The 15962-nt window shown below is 35.0% G+C and overlaps 2 protein-coding genes across 3 annotated transcripts in view; both read left to right on the top strand.

The window, feature by feature from the left end:
* The window catches only part of LOC129871627 (uncharacterized), a 29424-nt gene extending 19364 nt beyond the window's left edge, over positions 1 to 10060 (top strand). Inside the window, exons 10-18 of one of the 2 annotated variants that reach the window (XM_055946584.1) lie at positions 5142 to 5201; positions 5823 to 5883; positions 6521 to 6628; positions 7276 to 7394; positions 7473 to 7544; positions 7734 to 7819; positions 8247 to 8343; positions 8925 to 9395; positions 9505 to 10060. In XM_055946584.1, the coding sequence (XP_055802559.1) occupies positions 5142 to 5201; positions 5823 to 5883; positions 6521 to 6628; positions 7276 to 7394; positions 7473 to 7544; positions 7734 to 7819; positions 8247 to 8343; positions 8925 to 9056 (735 nt within the window). In that variant the 3' untranslated portion in view covers positions 9057 to 9395; positions 9505 to 10060. Of the gene's footprint in view, positions 1 to 5141; positions 5202 to 5822; positions 5884 to 6520; positions 6629 to 7275; positions 7395 to 7469; positions 7545 to 7733; positions 7820 to 8246; positions 8344 to 8924; positions 9396 to 9504 lie in introns of both variants that reach the window. The other variant, XM_055946583.1, reaches the window with a different exon arrangement.
* Positions 10061 to 14350: 4290 nt separating this feature from the next.
* Positions 14351 to 15298, top strand: LOC129905047 (uncharacterized). Its single transcript, XM_055980433.1, has one exon. The coding sequence runs from the start codon at positions 14351 to 14353 to the stop codon at positions 15296 to 15298; it is 948 nt and encodes a 315-aa protein (XP_055836408.1).
* The last annotated feature ends 664 nt before the right edge of the window (positions 15299 to 15962 follow it).

Below are 15962 nucleotides of genomic sequence, written 5' to 3'. Positions count from 1 at the left end.
GAAGAAATATTGGGGAGAGGTGATTAAGCGGGACATGGCGCAGTTACAACTTTCCGAGGACATGACCTTAGATAGGAGGGTGTGGAGGACCCACATTAGGGTAGAAGGCTAGTCCATAGTCTCGTTACTCTTCCTTTTTAGTAGGCGTATTAGCGTACTATAATTCGTTGTGGTCTGATTTCTATTATAATCTATTACTTTCTTTACTTTGATTGCTCTACTTTATCTGAGTTACTCCTGTTATTTGCTTAGCTTTGAACTTCCTATCTGTATCTGACTTCTCTTTTGATTTTTCTGAGCCGAGGGTCTTTCGGAAACAGCCGTCCTACTTTGGTAGGAGTCAGGTCTGCGTACACTTTACCCTCCCCAGACCCCACGTGTGAGATTTCACTGGGTTGTTGTTGTTGTTGTAACCATTCATGATGCACCTATTTCTTTGTAAGTTGTGTTTAATAAACAAGCAGTTAAATAAAATTTGAGGAATAGGAAAAACTATTTTCAACCATTAACACCATGACCCATATCAGAAGTGATAGCCATTTTATAAGTATTATAATGAAATAAACAACGAAGATAATGAAAATGTTGACCTTGATAATCAAAAACAACCTTTTTAATTGTGTTTCTTGAAAAACCTTTAAAAGATGGATTATACACTATTTGAATATAATGAATAAAACTAAGATTTTTAGCAAAACTAAAAGGCAAGCTAGTAACAACAATCATTTTAGCTAATTCTTCAAGATCTCTTTCTCTACTATATGTGCAATGTGTACTAGGGCCAGAAACATTAGAAGGGTTTAACTGTGATTGGACCATGTTAGAGCCCCCTACTTATACAGATGTATCAGGAAGGGGAGTACCATTTTTATAGCTTCGGCTATAACATTAGCTTTCAAAAATTCTTTTTTACAATATCTCATCAAATGATTTCTTAAATGTCCTGTCCCAACCCCCTTTCCCGTTGTTTTATGATTCAAAATATGTTTACATTTTTTTATAAATAACCTGAGTTTTATCCTCACTTTGAGCCATAAATTGCCACACAATAGACTTTTTAGGATGTTGGGCTTAGCCCTAGTAGGATGTATAGGGTGAGCGGGACTGGGGAGTTCAGTAGTGGGACTTGCATCCGTAAGTGGCTCTGTATCACAAGTATCATTATCATTATCATTATCATATTCTACTTCTTCATCAGCATTACCAAACCTTGCTTCTAAAGATTCATGATATAATTGAGTGTTACAATCAATATCAAAAGAAGGGGGCAAGTCTACAGGATCGTCCTGGTCCGGTTCTTGGGTGGGAATTTTGATTCTTCTTTTTTAATGTAATAGCCGTTGAGCTAGCCGTTGCCAATTGCTAGTTGGCCCCCCAAGTTTTTTAAAATACATTTTAGTCCTATTTTTTAACTATAAAAACCCGCAGCCCTTCATTATTTACTCACTCAAATCATCTTCTTCTTCTTCTTCTTCATCTACTCTCTCAACTTTCAAGTCTTCTACTCTCTATTAAATTGTTAATTTTATTAGTTCGAAAGTTTTGGTGAATTATTTTGGAACAATCTTCAAGCTTCAAGTTTCATTTATCAATTTTCGGCTTTTGGTTATACACGTCTGTTTTTACGCAGACATTTGGTATATTTGTTCCAACTTTCATCTCTTTACTTATTTATTATTTTGCATTTAATTTTCATATTATACTTAATTTGCTTACTTTTAATATTTTAATATGCATTTTGGTGATAAAAATGTTGGAAAAAAATGTAAAAAATTCTTGGTAGCGTCTCTAATGTACTAACCGAAAAAATAAAGTCGGTAGTTCTTCTAAATCTAAATCTAAAACTAGACAAGTGGCTTAATTAAAAATTAATACGGAAGATTTTAGGCATGTCGATGAAACTTCTTTTGATATTGATAGTAATACTTAATTAGATCATGAATCTTTAGAAGCAAGGTTTGGTAATGTTGATGAAGAACTAGAATATGATAATGATGATAATGATACTTATGATGATGATGAAACAGAGCCACGTACGACTACTCGTCCGGCTACCGAACTCCCCACTCCCACTCCCCCTGTAGATCCTGTTAGGGCTAAGCCCAAGGATGAACGTCCTAAAAAGTCTGTTGTGAGGCAATTTATAACTCAAAGTGCAGATAAACTCAAGTTATTTGTAAAAAATGGGAACATATTTTGAATCATAAAACTGCGGGAAAGGGGGTTGGGTCAGGACATTTAAAAAATCATTTGATGAGATGTTGTAAAAAAGAATTTTTGCAAGCTAATGCTATAGCCGAAGCTATAAAAAGGGTATTTCCCTTCCTGATACATATGTAGGATTAAGTGGCTCTAACATGGTCCAATTACAGTCAATGATAGAAAAAATTTAAAAATAGTTTTTCCTATTCCTCAAATTTATTTAACTGTTTTTTTAAACGCAACTTACAAAAAAATAGGTGCATCATGAATGGTTGAAAAAATATATTTAAATTTAAATATTCAAGCTCACGAATTACCTAGTTTGACAACAGTTAAAAATAACATAAAAATTGAAGCTAGAAAATTGTATGACTTGTATAATTCTGGTAGAATAAATTAAGTAGTACGTAATGAAAAACCTGAAACTTCTAGGTGTAGATGTGAAGATAATATTGATGAGATGCTTGAAACTTATCTTGGTCTTACTTCTAATTAAAAGAAATATTTTGATGGATATGTTAATCAGTGAACGAAAAGTATTAAGGATGCACAAGCCAAACGTCAACTTTTAGAATAGTGGAGGAGTCACGGCAAGACATTTCCAAAGCTTCAACCGGTGGTTCGAGATGTGCTAGCTATTCAAGCATCTTCAGTAGCTTAGGAGGGCACTTTTAGTGCAACAAGATTTCACATTGGAGAGCATAGATATTCATTAGCATTAGACAACTTGGAGATATCGGTATTGTTTAGAAATTGGATCAATGTCGAGTGAAGATGTTATGGGAGTCCAAATTTACCTACCCAATTTGAATATGATATAGATAATATTTTGGTAGATTGTAGTGAAGACGGCATGGATGCATTGGATGAGCAAGCACTACAACCACTTCCAGAACATGCTACCAAAGAAATGTTAGAAGATCTGAGACAACTATTTTCAAGGCTACAAATATTAATATGATAATTTAAGGCCTAATTCAAACAGAACCCTTCCTGGAAGGTGGCTACGTAGATTAGGTCCTTTTCTAATATGTGTAATCCAAATTGTGGTATTTAATTTTTTATGAGTAAAATTATAGCCTATTCGCCTTAATTTTTTTTTAATTATTGTATTCAATTTAATAGAAGTCTTTTTTATATATTTCAAACTTAAGTTACAATTTGAAACTAAAAAAGTTTGCAAATTGAAAGTTTGATATAGTTTCAAACTTAAGTTAGTTATAGTTTGAAAATTTAAACTTTTAAGTGTTGTAAATGATTAGTGAATGTTCTATTGTACCCCTTTTATGCCTATAAATGGCATTGTAACTTGGATGGAAAATACACACAAAAACAAGAAGGACAAAGTTTCCTATTTTCATCTCTCTCTTCAATTTTTTCTCTTTCTTGGCTCTTCTTTTGTGATACTTATTTGATTTTAGTATTTAATGTTTATTTTATAACACGTTATCAGCACGACTCTATCATCTCTAAGTTTGAAGGTTAAGGTATTATTATTTTTCTTCTATATATTATGTCTAATCTTACTAAACTTGAGTTCGTTGTCCTTCATAGTTCGGGAAATAACTATCTTTCATGGGTACTAAATGCTGAAATCCATTGGATGCAATGGGTCTACTGATTTTGATATGTTGGAAAAACGTTCTCCACATTTCATGCCTCGAATGTGCTCCTAGAACAGCAATATCGAGAGAAAGGTTTCAAAAAATATTCTAAATTGATTTCTCATCTTCTCGTGGTTGAACAAAATAATGATTTTTTAATAAAAAATCACGAAAATCAACCTACTGGATTTACACCTTTCCTGAAGTGAATGTGGTGTATGCCCACCACGCTAGGTGTGGAAGAGGTTGTGGACGTGGTCGTGGCGGGTAATTATGACCAAGAACGAAATTCTTTTCCTAGTGTTAATCATTCACCAAAGAAAAATCAATATAAAAAGGGAAAAGAAAAAGATTAGAAATGTGAAACAGTTAGAACAAACTGCTTTCGATGTGGTGGAAGGAGTCACTATGCACATGATTGTCGTACTCCCAAAAACTTGGTTGAGCTTCATCAGGCATCACTAAGAAACAAGGATAAAAATTCCTGAAGCTAATTTTATGGCCGAAAATCATGTTGACTTCACACACTTGGAACCCTGAAGGAAAGATAGATCACTTGATTGGTGATGGATTTGTGAATATGGAAAAATATAATGATCATGTTTACTATTTACTAATGATAGTGTTATTAATGTTTGTTGTCTTTGTACTAGTGAAAAGTAAATTATATAAATGCTTGTTCTTGTCCACATATATTAAAATTCACGTATAGTAGTTCATGAATTGCTACTAACTTACCTTTAGTTATAGGACATAAAGTAATGCTAAAGATAGCAATCCACAAACAAACATCCTTCCACTAATAATAGTGGGAGTGATGGGATTTTTTTTGATAAGAACTGTCCCCTCCACTTTATCACTACTTTTCACCTTTTTCATTTAGGTGGGCCTTTTCTTTATAAATGATTTACCAAAACATGGCCCTCATTTGCTACTGCTATTTTGTCTATGATTTGGTTTATTTGTTTCTCTTTATTACACTAAAAGGGAGTCCTGATTTTATATTTATTATTGTGATGGAAAATTAACGAAGACTTTAAGTTTGTTAAAATAAAAGTTTTTATATCCACACAAATCATCATCATCACTTGGTTGACGCTAGTTCCGGAAAATTCCGGTCCTGTTGTACCGGTGCCGCTGCCGGCCTTAGTTAAGATTTTAGGATTTGAATAGAAGTCCATCATAATGGAGTCTTCTTCCGCTTTTTTTTACAATATAGGATGAGTGTCCTAAACACTAATTGAGACCATATTAAATTTCTGAATTATGCTGCAATATTCTGCATTTGTTTCGTGTATTACTATGATTCATTGTATTTCATTTCTTTAACTTCAGGTCCCACATGAGCCTTCTCTATACTTGGATGATTTTGTTCGTCTAAAAACTGGAATGCAGGTATGACTTCAAAAAGCTTGATAAGATCTTCAAAGTTTGTTTACTACATGTCCATATTTATGACATTGATATAGATTTTTCTATGTTGATATGTCACTTCATTAGTGATCGGCATTTAGTTACTTATCAAGAAAGAGACCAGAATGTGCATCCATTAGTTTTTAGTCCTCAAAATTACCACAGAGACTTGATTTAAAGGTAGTGTCAACTGTTGTCATGTGAGGGATAGCCTAGTGCAAAGGATCCTTCACCTCTAAGGCTCTAACAAAGAGGTTGGGGGTTTGATTCACCAAAGGAGCAAATTGGGAAAAGGGCCACCATTGACTCTTGAGTGGAGGGGTTTGGCAGGCGGGGTTTACCAGATCAAAGAAATGGAAAAGCTAGTCTCAACTGTTTCTGATATGGTACTGATTCTCGTTATGGACCAAATCAGCTGGAAGAAATGGAGAGACGAAGTCACTTAATGTACAGTTGTAGATGACACCAAATAATGTTGATTGGAAGTGTTCTCATGTATTTTTATGTCATTTAAAAGGTTGACCTGGTTTTAAATTTTTAGCTTCATATACGCAATTGATGTGTTTTGCAGCTCAGTTGACTTTTTAAAGTCTCTTCTTTCAGAATGTTATACAGGCTGGGTTACTAAAAGAAGGCTTCTGTGCAGTCCAGGATGAAAGTGCCGGTAATCTCCTTATAAAAGTCAAAGTGTGGAGTATGGGGAGTTATAATAAATGTGTAGTTGTGTATGTTGCAACTTGCAAGAGCGTTATCCCTTGACCATGCCTTTGCATACAACTATTCTTTCGGCGGGCAGTGGGGGGTAATTCCAGTTCAACAAAGCTTTGTAAAAACAGTTGTTTTCATATGCTCTCGCAATCAACACGGTTAAGGAAGGAGAATTCAGCTTTCTTTTGGATAACTTGGGGCATTCACATGTCTATATTCCAAGGATCATAATCTAGAAATTTGAGCTATTCCTCACAGGGATGTTCATACATCAATTAACCGTATTACTTATCATCCTGAAGAAAAACAACATTCCCTCTTTGCTTTCCATTTGTTAGTAATTTTCTAATATGATTTGCTTAATTTGAGGGTGTCTCCACTTCCTTTTACAAGTTCTATACAGTGGCAACTAGTGTCCAATTACTGGAAAAATGGATTGGCATTTTGTTTTTCATTGACTTTATCATTTTACAAATGTGATGGCCTCATTAAGATACTACATTTGTTCATACTTGAGTTTGAAACTTGTAAGAATATCATAGATGGTGAAAAATGATTTGAGTTCATTCCCATAACAATCCTAATTACTGCAGGATTAGTAGTCTCTATTGTTGATCCACAACCTGGTGAGAACATTATTGATTGTTGTGCTGCTCCAGGAGGGAAAACCTTGTTCATGGCATCCCGTTTGAAAGGCCAAGGTAACCTTCATACAAACTTTGCTCGTCAGAGCTGATGGCTGGAAGCTTTTAGAACAGAAATTAAATGGAAAAATATCGTCATTTTACATATTTTGGGAGCTAATTAAAGGCAAGATCTATTCTCACAGGAGCATAGCACATGCAGAATATAAATTTATATCAAACTATACATAAAACATGGGTGAGAAATGCCTATCCTGGAGAAGTAGACAATCATGGTGTCTGCAATACAAGCACCATATTCCCTTGTCCATCACTACAACTATACCTCAGTCCCAAACAAGTTGGGGTCCATCAGTAATTGCATTTATATATTGTTTTCTTAAAGTAATTCAATCAAAAGGTAACAGGTCCAATGCCTGGTAATATCTAATTTTTTCTTTTGAGAGTTTCAGAATCAAGAGGGCTGGTCGTATTTTTTGTTTTACAACTGGATATTGATAACTGGTCCAATGCTTTGTCAAAGCATGTCATAATGTTAGCATTTTCAGCGGCTTTTGTCGCATAGTTTTTGGCCAGCAATTCTGGTCATTAACCTTTTTTTTTTTTTTTTGGATAAAGGTCTGGTCATTAACCTTTTCTTACGTATTAGAGTTATGTTTTTTGAATCTTTAACACTATACTCTAGTGCTTTATTTGTTTGCCAGGTACATTATTTGCCGTTGACATAAATGAAGGTCGATTGCGGATACTCAGAGAGACAGCCAAGTTGCACCAAGTTATTGATGTTATCAGTACTATCCATGCTGATCTTCGAACTTTTTCTGTAAGGACTTGCAAGTTCAAACAAAAACACATGGTATTGTTTTGTCCAACTGCTAATCCGTGGTTTAACTTTTAGCAGACGGATAAGGCCGTAGAATGGGATAAAGTTTTACTGGATGCACCTTGTTCAGGGCTTGGTGTTCTTTCAAAGGTATTTCCATTCAAAGATGTATGCAATTTTATAGTTTGATATAAGCTTGCATGGTCTAAAAATATCTCTTTCTTCTTTTGTCACATTCATTATTCTTGCTGGTTGCTTCTATGGTTTCATCCTTCTTTAAACCAGAAGTGGTGTAGCTGGGACATTTGAAATGTGTATTTCCTCTTTGTTTTGAGAAAGCGAGCAGATTTGCGTTGGAATAGGAGACTGGAAGACATGGAGCAACTTAAACATTTACAGGATGAGCTTCTCGATTCAGCTTCCAGGTAAAACCAATAATTTTTCTTAATTCATAATTTAAGTGTAACCTTGACCTGAATTGCTGTTGCCAGTGAATTTTATCTTTTAGAAATATATTGAGTTGCTTTTTCCTAGTAATGTTGGTGACTGGTGAGGATAATGCAAGTTCTGAAGTGGATTAAAACAAGGCGCATATATTTATAAAGATTTCTCCTACCGAGGACAAGAGAGTTGGAAAATGAGATGAATAAGCTGGGTTGGTGTGTGTTAATACTCAATTTGCCTGCTTTATTAAGTCAAGGCTGGTTAAATTTTTGACTGCAACTATGTCTACACAGTCTGAAATGCCTCTAGGTTATATGCATTATGATTGAGCTACTATCTTTACACATTAACATATGAGGTTCTGTTCTTTGTTTTCTTTCGCCTTATGTTTTTTTTCTGCATCTGCAGGTTGGTGAAGCCAGGTGGAGTGCTAATATACAGTACATGTTCCATTGACCCTGAAGAGAATGAGGAAAGAATTGAAGGTTTTCTTTTAAGGCATCCAGTAAGAAACTTAATTGAAGCATGCTAATTGCTCTGTCTCTCAGTTCTAAAGTTGCTTCTTTCATAAAAATCAGCTACAGCACATATATTCTAAAAACCCGTTTCAGGCATTAAGGAGTGAGGATCTTGCTTCCTCTTGTGGCTGTGGTAAATGGGACTATATACTTCATGTAGAAAGTATGTCTATATCTGTCAAATAACTTTCACCCAGTGGAAGACAGACGAAATATTGAGGAAAAAAATGGAAGAGAAGAAACTGACATGTCCGAAATATCTAAGAAACTGCTAGCGTCAACCCTACTCTAGCATCTTGCTTCCATATATATTTTCTTAAATAATTTTGGCATCTTATCTCCTGTCTAGATTGATCGTCCCACGTATTCTTTCTGGTTTAGAGATAAATTTATTTTCTAGTCTAGTTTCTATTCCTGCACCTTGGTCCAACTGTTACCATCATTTTCTATTCCTGCACCTTGGTCCAACTGTTACCATCATTTTCTATTCCTGCACCTTGGTCCAACTGTTACCATCATTTTCTATTCCTGCACATTGGTCTGACTGTTACCATCATTTTCCTTGCAGGAATTTGACATTGATCCTGTGAACAAATATGTACCGGAGAATTTTGTTACTAACCGAGGTTTTTATATGTCTAATCCTGTGAAGCATGAACTTGATGGAGCCTTTGCAGCTCGTCTGGTTAGGTCTCAATAAATCGAGAATGAGGAGCATGTTTCAGTTTCACAAACTTTAATTATGTCGTCAAAAAGCATCTTTAGGACAGAAGGATCTTTTCCACAGACAACCAAGTTGTTGCTTTTATGCCTTTCCTTTCAGCATGAGATCTCCAGACCATCTCGTCACATATTTTCTCAGGCAGAGTGGGTCATCAGTTTCATATTTCATTAACTCCTGCTTGACGTAGTTTTTCTGTAAAGCATGCTTGTGTCAAACAAATGCATTGTTGAATTGTATGACCAACTCATAAAACTCAAGGTGTTAGAGAGACTTGAATCCAGGATCTCTACTTGCTCCAGTACCATGTTGAATTGTGTGAGCAACTCATCTAAAAATTTAAAGCTATTAGAGAAAATACACTTTTATTCACTTAATTATGTCTTCAACATATGTAAGCTATAATTTTTTCCTTCAATAATTTCAGGTTGGCCACTCAAAGCCTTACAATCAATCCAGTCTTCGTGTTTGAGAGCTCAAAGGCCATCATTATGTGGTACAGCAATCATACAAGTTAAAAGCATACCACGACAAGATGAAATATCATTTTATATGCCATTCTAGTGGCCAGTTGCTGAAAGATGGGATGCAGAGGCAGCACACTGTATTGCGCTCGTTGATAAGGCACATATCTTCCATACTTATTCAAGGAGGAAGAAGCGAAGAAAGATAGGAGAAGATAACGATTTGCATCTTCTCAAATTCCTGAAGGTTTTCACACATGGGGGATTGAGCAGTTTCTTACTGTTTTTAGGAGTTATGGCAGTTCTTTATGGTTAGTAGAAGTTATCTGTCTTTATCCTAAGTAGTTATGAAGTAATTATAGTTATATATTATATAATAATAGATCCAGTAATGTGCAGAGGGTGGTAATGTATCTTTTATATGCAGAAGATTGTTCTAAGAGATACGAGACACTTGTCTCTCTTTGTATTTTCTATTGTTCTAAGAGATACGAGATATTTGAGTTTCTCTTTGTATTTTCTATTGCTTTTATCCAGTATAAAACTTTAGTTTCTATCATTGGGGTCAGAGCAGTAAGATTTGCCATGGTTAATCACACGAACCAACGCTTCCCACAGTGAACCTATCATGTCTACTCTTGATCAGATAGGCCAACAATTGACCACTATAGCAGCAAAATTGGGAGTCAGACGGTTTAGTTGATGATGTGGCTGCTGTAAAAGCACAAAACAATCAAAATCAGCATGGAAAATCTAAAATTTTATTGGAAGAGGGTGAGGTTGATAACACTTGGAGGCATCAAGAAACTTATGGGCGTTTGCACACAAAGATGAATATTTTGAAGTATGAGGGAGGAGATCCTCGAGGTTGGATTCTGAAAGCAGAGAAGTATTTTCAATATTATCAAACACCTGAAGATTGCAAGGTTAATGTGGCTTCAATGTCTTTGGAAGGAGATGCATTGGATCTTTTTGCTTGGATCAACAGTGAAAGAACCATTTATTATTGGGATGAGTTGGTGAAAGTGCTGCAAGAAAATTACGGACATGCTGAGTTTCAAAATCCAGATGAACATCTGTGTAGCATCCAATAGACTGGATTGGTGTTCGAGTATAGGCAGGAATTTACAAAACGAACATTGCGTGTGCAAAATTGGCCAGAACATTGTTTGCTTGGAGTTTTTCTTAGTGGGCTCAAAGAAGACCTTCGTGTGGATGTGAGGATTCAGAAGCCTCGATTTGTGTATAAGGCAATGAGCCTGGCCTTAGAATATAAAGGAAAATAGGGACCAAATCGGTCCAGTAAGGTACCCACTTGGCCTTCAGTAACACAACCTTCATCAATTGGAAATTCCTCTCCAACAACTTGAGAGTGCTTTAATTTTCAATCATCCCGTCAACCAGTTACACATCCTTTTCAACATCCATCACTTTCAAACACTCGCCCGCTGAATTCTGAATAGCAAATTCAGTGAGAAAAAGGCCTATGTTATCGTTGTGGAGACAAGTTTGCCCCTGGTCATCGCTGCAAACTTGGGACATTTGCACATTTGGAGTTAGTGCAAGAGGTGAATGATGTGCAAAGTGTTGAAGATAATCAGAATGAAGACATACCCCCTACTGATTTGGGCGAAATCACTTTTCATGCAATTTTGGGCAAAGAATCTACTTCAACTTTGAAGCTTCAAGGCACTCTTTGCAGACGTAAAGTGTTGATGTTGGTGGACAGTGGTTCGACGCATAATTTTATAGCAGAAGAAATTATCAAGAAACTTGTGTTGACAGTCCAGTATATTTTCACGTTCGGTGTCCAGGTAGGCAATAGTGAAATTATCAAATGCTATAAAGTTTGTCATGACCTTTCAGTAGAGGTTTCTAACTTGGTCATAAAGCATGATTTCTTCCCTTTTTCCCTTGGTGGTGCAAACATGGTGTTGGGTATACAATAGCTAGCATCCCTGAACACAATACAAGCCAATTGAAATGAGATGTTCCTAATCTTGTAATTGAATGGAAAAACTTATAAACTGCAAGGTGTTCCTCAGAAAACACTCACATCTTTCCAATCAGAACTTGAAGAACAAATGCTGACTAGAAATGTTATGCTGACAATTATGAAGGCCCAATTAAGAATAAAAGCACAAGCAAATTATAAACACATAGACCTTTCTTCTAATGTTGGTGATGCTGCCCTTTTACATCTTTAGTCATATGACCAAAATCTCTGTTAGCTGTACAATTTCCTAATATTCTCCTTGAGGATAAGTCATCTTTTTAGAGGGTGTACTGATAAGGCACATATCTTTCATACTTATTCAAGGAGGAAGAAGCGAAGAAAGATAGGAGAAGATAATGATTTGCATCTTCTTAAATTCCTGAAGGTTTCACACATGGGGGATTGAGCAATTACTTACTTTTAAGAGGAGTTATGACAGTTCTTTATGGTTACTAGAAGTTATCTATCTTTATCCTAAGTAGTTATGAAGTAGTTATAGTTATCTATTATATAATAATAGATCCAGTAATGTGTAGGGGGTGATAATATATCTTTTATATGCAGAAGATTGTTCTAAGAGATACGAGATACTTGTCTCTCTTTGTATTTTCTATTTTTCTAAGAGATACGAGATACTTGCAGGGATGGAGCTACAGGGGTGCGAGGGGTGGCAACCGAACCCCCTTCATCGGAAAATTGCACTATATGTATATTGCAATTTTTTTTATTCATGTACAAATATTATTTTTGCATCCCCTTAACAAATGGAGATTGTGGATTAGTGGATAAGGCACCTGTGATTGAGCCCACGGTTGCGGGTTCAATTCTCGACAATGACACATTTTTTACTTTTTTCATCCAGTCTCTTAAAAAAAAGTTGGGCCATTTGGGATACAGAATCCCTAATTTCAAAAGTGTTAACATTGTTCATTTGTTCTACTGACTACTGCGCCTCCTACTCTGTCATTTCTTCTTGGCCCATGGCTTCCAATTTCAAGGTATTTTTTCTCCTCTTTTTTTAACCAAACTCAAAATCACAATAAATCCATTATTGTTTCTTGTTAGTTGTTAATCAACCCATTTTGTGAAATGGATAGCTGACCCATTTTGTGAAATGGGTAGCTGACGACTGACCCATTTTCCATTCATGAACCCCAAACTTTGATTGTTTTAATTTTTAAATGTTGTTTGTTTGCAAAATCGGTCTTCTAGATATTTATTTTTAGCTAATAAAAGAATCAAAGTGTAGATTTTTATTTAGTAATCAATTTCCTTTTATGTGTGTTGGATTGTGGTTAAGTTGTTTTCTTGCTCATTGAGACATTTGGTAGAGTTTTTGAAATGGGATATGCTTAAGGAGTTAAGGCTACTAATTGTTTTTTGATGTATTGCTATATACAAGATTGAGTTTTTATTCTCACAAGATTGAGTTTTTATTCTCATAGTTAGATATTTTTAAATAGGCTTTATTTTATTGGCTTTTAAGATTGACATTGTGTCTTTAATTCTAACTAATTTTTTTATTATAATTCAGTCTCAAAAGTAAGTGAAGAATTATTTTACCAAAGTTCCAAAATCAAGTTTGGACTCTCATGATCAACCTAATCTAGAAGAAAATGTCAACCACTCAGAAGTACCATTGCTTTCTTCTCAAGAATTTGATTTGAATTCTTTAAAGCATGATCCGAGTGAAAGAACTCAAATCTTGGACTTTCATCCAAATCAACGTGATGTCATTCGAAGAGAATACCTTAGGAGAGGTCCTTGTCAACCTCGACTTAAAGAGTATCCTAAAACAAAAGTTTCTAGAGACATGCTCGTTTTAATCCTCAGTGGTTTAGTGAGTATTCTAATTGGTTAGAGTATAGTAAAAGTAAAGATACAGTCTTTTGTTTGAATTGCAATGTATTTGCAAATGATAATATTCATCAAGGAGGGGGTGATGTATTTTCGACCATAGGGTTTAGGAGTTGGCAAAAAAAGAAGAGTCTTAAAAAACATGTTGGTGGCGGAAATAACAATCAGAATCAGGCAAGAAAGAATTGTGAAGATCTAGTGCGACAAGAACAATCTATTCAATCTACACTAGGCAAGATTCTCAATTTAAGCATGAGTATTGGCTCTGCTTAACTGTTTTAGTTGATGTTGTAAGGCTTCTTTTGAATCAAGGATTGACATTTCGAGGTCATGATGAATCTAAATCATCACTTAACAGAGGTAATTTTTTTAAAATTCTTTCATGGTATTCTAAAAGGTGTGATAACATTAAAGATTTTATATTGAAACATGCTCCACAAAATGATCTGATGACTTCTCCAATGATTCAAAAAGAAATTGTGACTGCATGCAAAATTGAAACAATTAAGGCTATCATAGAAGAATTAAATGGTGATTACTTTGCCTTGTTGGTTGATGAATCTTTTGATGTATCGCACAAGGAGCAAATGGCCGTTGTTTTATGATATGTTGATATAATGGAATTTGTGATGGAGCGACTTATTGACATTATTCATGTTCAAGATACTTGTGCATCATCTCTAAAAGAAGCAATTGTTAATTTACTTGCTCAACATTCCTTGAGTCTTTCTTATGTACGTGGACAATGTTATGATGGGGCAAGTAATATGTAAGGTAGAATCAATGGCCTTGAAATGTTGATTAAGCAAGAAAGTAGATCGGCTCATTCTGTTCATTGCTTTGCTCATCAACTTCAACTAAGTCTTGTTGCGGTTTCTAAAAAGTGTGTTGAAGTGGGGGAGCTTGTACTATTGGTTTCAAGTATTTTGACTATGTTGGGAGCTTCTTTTAAATGCATGGATGAATATCGAGAATCTCAAAAGAAAAGAGTTCAAGAGGCATTAGATATAGGTGAACTTGAAACTGGTAGAGGCTTGCATCAAGAATTTGGTCTTACTAGAGCTTGTGATACTCGTTGGGGATCCCACTACAAATCTTTTAGTAACTTTATTCTTATGTTTGGTTCAATTGTTGATGTACTTAATGATATTGTTGTTGATTCACATTGTCCCGATGAAAGTGCCAAGGCAATGGGATTTCTCAGAGCATGTCAAACATTTGATGTTGCATTCATATTATATTTGATGAGAGATATTTTAGAGATCACAGATAAGCTTAACAAATACTTACAGAAAAAAGAGCAAGATATCGTAAATGCCATGCTACTTGTTCAAGTAGCAAAGAAAAAGTTGCAAAAGTTAAGAGAGGAAGAATGGGGTTCGCTTATTGATAAAGTATCTAAATTTTGTATCAAGTATCAAATTTTGATACCTAAGTTAGATGAGCCGTACTTTACCTCTTTGAGATCACGGCGTAAACTTGCTGGTTGTACTATCTCACACCGTTATTACGTTGAAGTGTTTTGCAAAGTTATTGATTGGCAAATTCAAGAGCTTTCTTATCGTTTTGATGAAGTAACGACTGATTTGTTTCATGGAATTGCTTGTTTAAATCCAATTGACTCATTTTCTAGTTTTGATCTCAAAAAAATAATGAGAATGCCTGAACATTATCCTGATGACTTTGATGAATTTAGTATGGGGGTTCTTGAGAATCAACTTGCGAGTTACATTATTGATGTTCGTGATCTTGATGAAAGGTTCTCCGATCTAAAAGGACTTTGTGATCTTTCAAAAAGATTAGTTCAGACAAAGAAGCATTCAAACTACCCTCTTGTATTCCTCTTAGTGAAACTTGCCTTGCTCTTGCCAGTTGCCACTGCATCCGTTGAAAGAACTTTGTGATCTTTCAAAAAGATTAGTTCAGACAAAGAAGCATTCAAACTACCCTCTTGAATGAGAGTTATTTTAGTGGTTGCTTGGTGCTTTATGTAGAAAAAGATGTGTTTAATAGGATCTCTAATGATGTTATTATAAAAATATTTCAAGAAATGAAACCTCATCGTGTACAGTTGTAGTAATATACTTGCACTTTCAATAGAAAATTGTGTTTATTTTGATTTCTTCGCGTGTTTAATTTTTAATTTTTTTGAACCCTCTTATCAAATATTCTGGTTCCGCCCCTGAATACTTGTGTCTTCTTTGTATTTTCTATTGCTTTTATCAGGTATAAACTTCAGTTTCTATCACTTGTGCACGAGAATCTGAGGTGCGAAACATCTCAAATGACTCCAAGGTGAATTTTGAGGTTGTTTCTTCGCCCATTTGCAGAACCTGTCTTGTGAAGACTCACAAAGGAGACTAATGAGATTCCTTAATAACAAAATTTGAAGAGGCAGAATTGTCCCAGTGATGAAGTTTTGGCTACATAAATATATGTATTCCTGAACCAGATTTCTTTTCTTTTAATCAATATTGATGTATATGAACTAGAACGCTTTTGTGTTTACTCTTGTGTCACTAAGATTTCAGATTAGAATAGTAATCTCTATATTGTGTTTAGAATTTA

The sequence above is a fragment of the Solanum dulcamara genome, chromosome 10 (genome assembly GCF_947179165.1).
Source record: "Solanum dulcamara chromosome 10, daSolDulc1.2, whole genome shotgun sequence".
NCBI classification, from domain to species: Eukaryota; Viridiplantae; Streptophyta; class Magnoliopsida; order Solanales; family Solanaceae; genus Solanum; species Solanum dulcamara.
Note: the sequence above shows the minus strand (reverse complement) of the source record. Positions and strands in the feature narration are given on the sequence as shown.

Excerpts from the sequence above, each read along its gene's own strand:
- LOC129905047 (XM_055980433.1), top strand. The coding sequence starts at position 14,351 with ATGGATGAATATCGAGAATCTCAAAAGAAAAGAGTTCAAGAGGCATTA.